Genomic DNA, 5,070 nt, shown 5'->3' with positions numbered 1-5,070 from the left:
TCGCGTAATAAGTTACCAGTATCGAAAAAATCAATGATAACTTTAGAAATATCCACCCCAATAAGATACCAAGCAATCTTGAAAAAAGCAGCAGTGTACCCATCCGGACCAGGGGCTTTATCAATACCAATAGAAAACAGAGCTGCTTTAACTTCCTCTGGAGTCACCTGTCGTATCATGTGGTTAGCCGTAGCCGAGTTCAGCTTCTTAGAGAATAAATCAGGAGCTGGTTGGAGCGAGATGTCCCCTTCACAACCCAAAAACTTTTCATAATGGCTAACAAACGCATCATGGACCCTATCTCCTTCAAACACATTACCAACCGAATCCTGAAAAACATCAATTCTACTACGATGATTTCTATTTTTCAAAGACGAGTGAAAAAAAACAGTATTCATGTCACCTACTCGTAACCAATAAACTTTTGATTTCTATTTCAGAAAGCGTTCCTCATCCAGTAAAGCTTCTTGATAACTACTCATAATGGTGGCTTCTTCAGCTTGTAAGACCACATTCAAAGGCTCACGATCAATCGACTGTTGGAGGCTAGAGTTTCGCCCGGAGATCTTTGGTTTTGTTATGCAGGTTTCCTTGCTTAAAAAGTAATGCTCGAAGAGGCTTCTTGAGGAGCCGCAGCCTTTAACAACACAAAATTGGTGCACTCCATTGATTCTAGTGTTCCAAACCCGAGTGACAATATCAAGAAATTCTGGTTAATGAACCAAAAAGTTAGCGAATTTAAAAGATCTCGGTTTCAATTTACCAGCTTCCGGGATTTTTAGAATACTTGGACAATGGTCAGACAGTCTATACGGGTGGAATAAGGCCACTGCTCGCGGGAAAAGAGTCACAAACTGAGTATTTCCTAGCACGCGATCAATTTTCTTTAGTAATCCAACTCCCTTCTTCGGTTTTTGGTTCCACGTAAAATGGAAACCCGAACTATTAATGTCAAACATTTCAATATCATCCAAACACGATTGAAAATCCTTCATGCCAACCGAAATCGATGAAACCCCCATGGATTTGTCTTCCAAATTCAGTGCCGAGTTGAAATCACCCATAACGAACCAGGGGTCACCACCCACTAAAACTTTGTGCATTGAAAGATTTTGCCATAAACTTCTACGGGAAATGTAATAATTAGCCGCATATACAATAGAGCAAAACACCCTTCGCCTGTCTAGTTTAAAAATGAGCTGGAGATGCATAACCTGATCAGATTGGTCTAACACCATGACATCAAAGACTGCTGGATTCCAACCAATAATAATTCTTGTACCCTTATCACATTTGGCCCCATTAGACGTCCAATCCCAATTGCGAAAAACGGACTTGCAAATTTTATCAAGCTTACCAATATCAACATGAGATTCCAAAATAGCACACAAACTAAGATTATAATCCTTTACCGCTTGACGAACCTCTGATTGTTTAAGAGAGCGGTTCAACCCTCTAATGTTCCACGCTGCAATACTAACTATCTTTAACCTCTAGAGAAGGAGTGCTTGACCCTTTTTTACTATTAATATTCAGCGACCCATTCATCATAAAATCATCCATCTCGTTATAACCCTCTATAAATTCATTATCATTAGAATCTTCTGGCCCCTACCCGAATTACTTGGGCCCGAGCTTGGATCAACAGCATTAAGGATTTCAAAGGGATTATTCGACCTGAACGTATTAGAGCTTGAAGCATTGTTACCGTCCCCCTTAGGTTTCGGTCCCACAGGTCTCTACTCGAACTTCGACTTTTGCTTGTTAACAGGAATTCCAGCCCTACGAGCCATTTTCTTCCCATACACTTCTGTGTATCCATCCTGATCAACAGTGGGTGGTTTTTTTTTTTTTTTGCTGATTTAACTTGTTGGTTAATACGCTTTTGACTCTCATATCGAATTTTAGATTCTTTCAACGGTTGTTTCGGACACATCTCATTCGAATGACCAAACACGCAACACTTGGCACACCGATACGGACTCCATTCATACTCTACGTACATAGTCACCTTAACAAAACCCTCCCCCTCCGGCTCGGGTATAGCGATGGTGACCTCTTCCCGCATTTCTTTGTCTGCCAAAATCTCTATCAACGCTCTAGCATAACTACTACGACCCCACGAATCCGTGCACATCGAGGCAGTAAAAGAATCTAGCATCTTCGGCTCCCCTAATGTCATTGCAATCAGGCTAAGACCATCTTCCGTATAAGCCGCAATAGGGACCTCATGAATTTTAACCCAAACTTGAACCTTCTTAACCTCTTTCTTTTCTAGTTTAGTTGTTGGCGTCCAGTTATTCAGAAACAACGGTTGGGATTTAATAATCCACGGACCGTCCTTTAGAACATTCATCATACCCAGTTCATCACTAAACTTAAAAAAGAAAAACCCATTCGCATTCATCATCGTTTTTTCTAAACCATAATTCTTCCAATTTTTCCACACAAAGTAATCAACGACAGGAAAAGCAACACGATCTCCTAGAAAATACCCATACAAAGTGTTTGCCAGCTTATCTTTCATAGCACGCACAGACTCCCTCGGCAAAACAACATCGCACCCATCCTGCTTCACTGAACTAGCAAATGCACGAAAGTTAACCCTCTTAGAATTATTTGCACTTACCTTGGCTGCATATGACAAAGGTTTAACCGTATCTGCATGGTTCAAAGAGGATCCCTGACTTCCATCCGCTGCCAAATTGATTCCCGAACCCGAACCCTCACCTACTGATGTTTGCACAGCCGGCTTCATCAGGTTATCTGCAACCTGGTCGCTAACTTCATCACTATTCAGCTCCTCATGATTCTGATCAGGTTTCAGATTATCAACCATTACCGGCTCCGTAACCTTTAACAATTCATCAATCATATTGATTTTCTTTGGTTCCAATTGCACATTCTGAACGGTGCCCCTACGAGGAATACGTGTATTACCATCAATCTTCAATGGTTTATTCGCAAAACCCTTACCCAAGATGGGAGGTTTCCCACGATCATGCACTTCTCTACCATCCGACTTAGGACGATCAGACATTCCAGAATCAACACCTCTTTCCATTAATCAAAAAGCCAATTAACCATGCACTCGAAACAAACAAAACACCAAGCTGCAAAATAAGAAACCCTAATCCTTTAAACCCTAGTTTCAATCCTCAACCCTTAACTGATTAAACTAGCGTATCAATCTAGCTAAATTAATCTCAGTTAACCGCAATCAATAACAACCAGCTTAATAAATCAGAGTTTCGAATTGAATATCTAAGGCGACGATTTGAAAGAAAAGAGAAAAATAAACCCTAATTTTGGATTGATCCCTAATGCTAACGAGTTTGTTATAGAGTTTTGATGAATCAAGACTCTAATCACAGACTGTTATACATAAGATCACAAAGAAAAACAAGGGTTTCATGATGAAATCGAAAAATCGCCAAAAGGAGAGAGAGCTAGGGTGATCCAAAAGCTTCTTCCAGCGATGCGAACAGTTCAGGAGGCCGCAGATCATTCGTTTTGATGAACTCGTTCGTTTTCAAAAAAAATGGAAAAAAAAAATAGTGAGAACCTTGTATGATTTAGGAAAAAAAATAGTGAAAATTAGTGAGAATATATCAAAAGAAACCTAATAAAAAAAGTTTTTTAATCCGTTACTGTGTGTGAATTAGGACTCAGAAGGTACATTCCTAGGATATATCTGTACCAAATTAACAACTAACTGAAAAACCCGCTGCCAAACTCTCTTCCCTAAACAATGGAAAATTCCATATTCAGTTAATTATGTTATACACTTAATATATAATTTGGTCAATCCATAACTTTTCCAGATTATTATTTAAGTCTACATTAAGTATTTGCATTAATATACATGTAATGAAGATGCTTATAAATATATTCATTTCAGTAGCTTGCTTCACGGCTTTGTATTCATATTCTATTCGAGTGTCTGTCTATATATACAACCCCCAATACATTGGTTTCTTCCTCGTACCAAACACTTTTGTACTATTTTTTTTTCTTTTGGCAATTAAATAGTAAATTATGTACGAGTTGAGTGTCATGAGGCACGTGTGCATGTGAATTTTCATACTTTCTAGTTTCTTAATTGGTTTTAATGAAATAGTTTTTTAGCTGGGTCAAAAAATAGGAGGGAGATGATTAAATAGGAAGTATGGTTTGGATAACAAGAGTAGGAAGGAATAACGTTGTGACATGTGACAAACAAGAAAATAAATAAGAAGGTACATAAGGTTCTAGTATAACATGGGTTCTGGGACTCAATTTATGTCCTAAACATGTTTTTTGTCGTCTGAGTACTGAACTCTTGTCAGTATTTACTAGTTTATTTGATAAATGTGCTAGTTAGTTCTGTGCACTGTCTAAACTGTTCCAAGTCGCGACCAATCAAAACAAGTATCATGCATCATGAAATGTTTTTTGTGAGTTCTTTAAACATAAGCCATGAAATAATGCACATCATAAGTTCAAAATACACAACCATATAATATTTAACAGTATTCACATTGTACGGAAATTACTCAAAAAGTGCCAGTTGTCACATATTTTTCTATTTTCAGGGCTATGGCAACACTCAAGTGTGCGGAAGATGTGCGGATAGTTGTGTGAAGGAGGTGATAGGAAATCGGATCATTTACAACATCTGTTGTGTCAAACTTCATCATGTCCATGTACTCTTTCCTTAGACTTGTCATGTTCTTTAGCCTTGAAATATTGGTAGTTAGTTTGTTTTCTTTTGTTAAAAAAAGTGGGGTGTGTTTTGAGCGATCTTTCCTTTCAAAGCCATACATTGGGGACAAGGTATCCCAAGTGTGGGGATGGGGGAAATTTTTGACACTTTTGAAAAATTCTAAAATCAAGCGAAAAAAATGGTCCAAATTTAAACACTTAAGTATTGAAACCGCATGACACACCGGCATCCCCGTATACCCTTTTCTTGGTGAGAGTTTGAGCCACTTAGTTTAATTGTTAGAAATATTTTCTTTGATGAGAGTGGCAATGGGTGGGGGTGCATTAGAACTTGTGCTTGAACTCGGTTTGAGGCCTTAGCTTGAT

General features: G+C 38.5%; 1 protein-coding gene across 1 annotated transcript; it reads right to left on the bottom strand.

Annotated features, from left to right (window-relative positions):
- Positions 1-431: 431 nt before the first annotated feature.
- Positions 432-3,064, bottom strand: LOC110906609. The gene is made up of 3 exons (XM_022151716.1): positions 1,625-3,064; positions 764-1,493; positions 432-709 (listed from the first exon to the last, which is right to left on the bottom strand). Exons 1-3 carry the CDS (start codon positions 3,062-3,064, stop codon positions 432-434), a joined length of 2,448 nt encoding a protein of 815 aa, XP_022007408.1.
- Positions 3,065-5,070: the final 2,006 nt, after the last annotated feature.

The sequence above is a fragment of the Helianthus annuus genome, chromosome 14 (genome assembly GCF_002127325.2).
Source record: "Helianthus annuus cultivar XRQ/B chromosome 14, HanXRQr2.0-SUNRISE, whole genome shotgun sequence".
NCBI lineage: Eukaryota > Viridiplantae > Streptophyta > Magnoliopsida > Asterales > Asteraceae > Helianthus > Helianthus annuus.
Note: the sequence above shows the minus strand (reverse complement) of the source record. Positions and strands in the feature narration are given on the sequence as shown.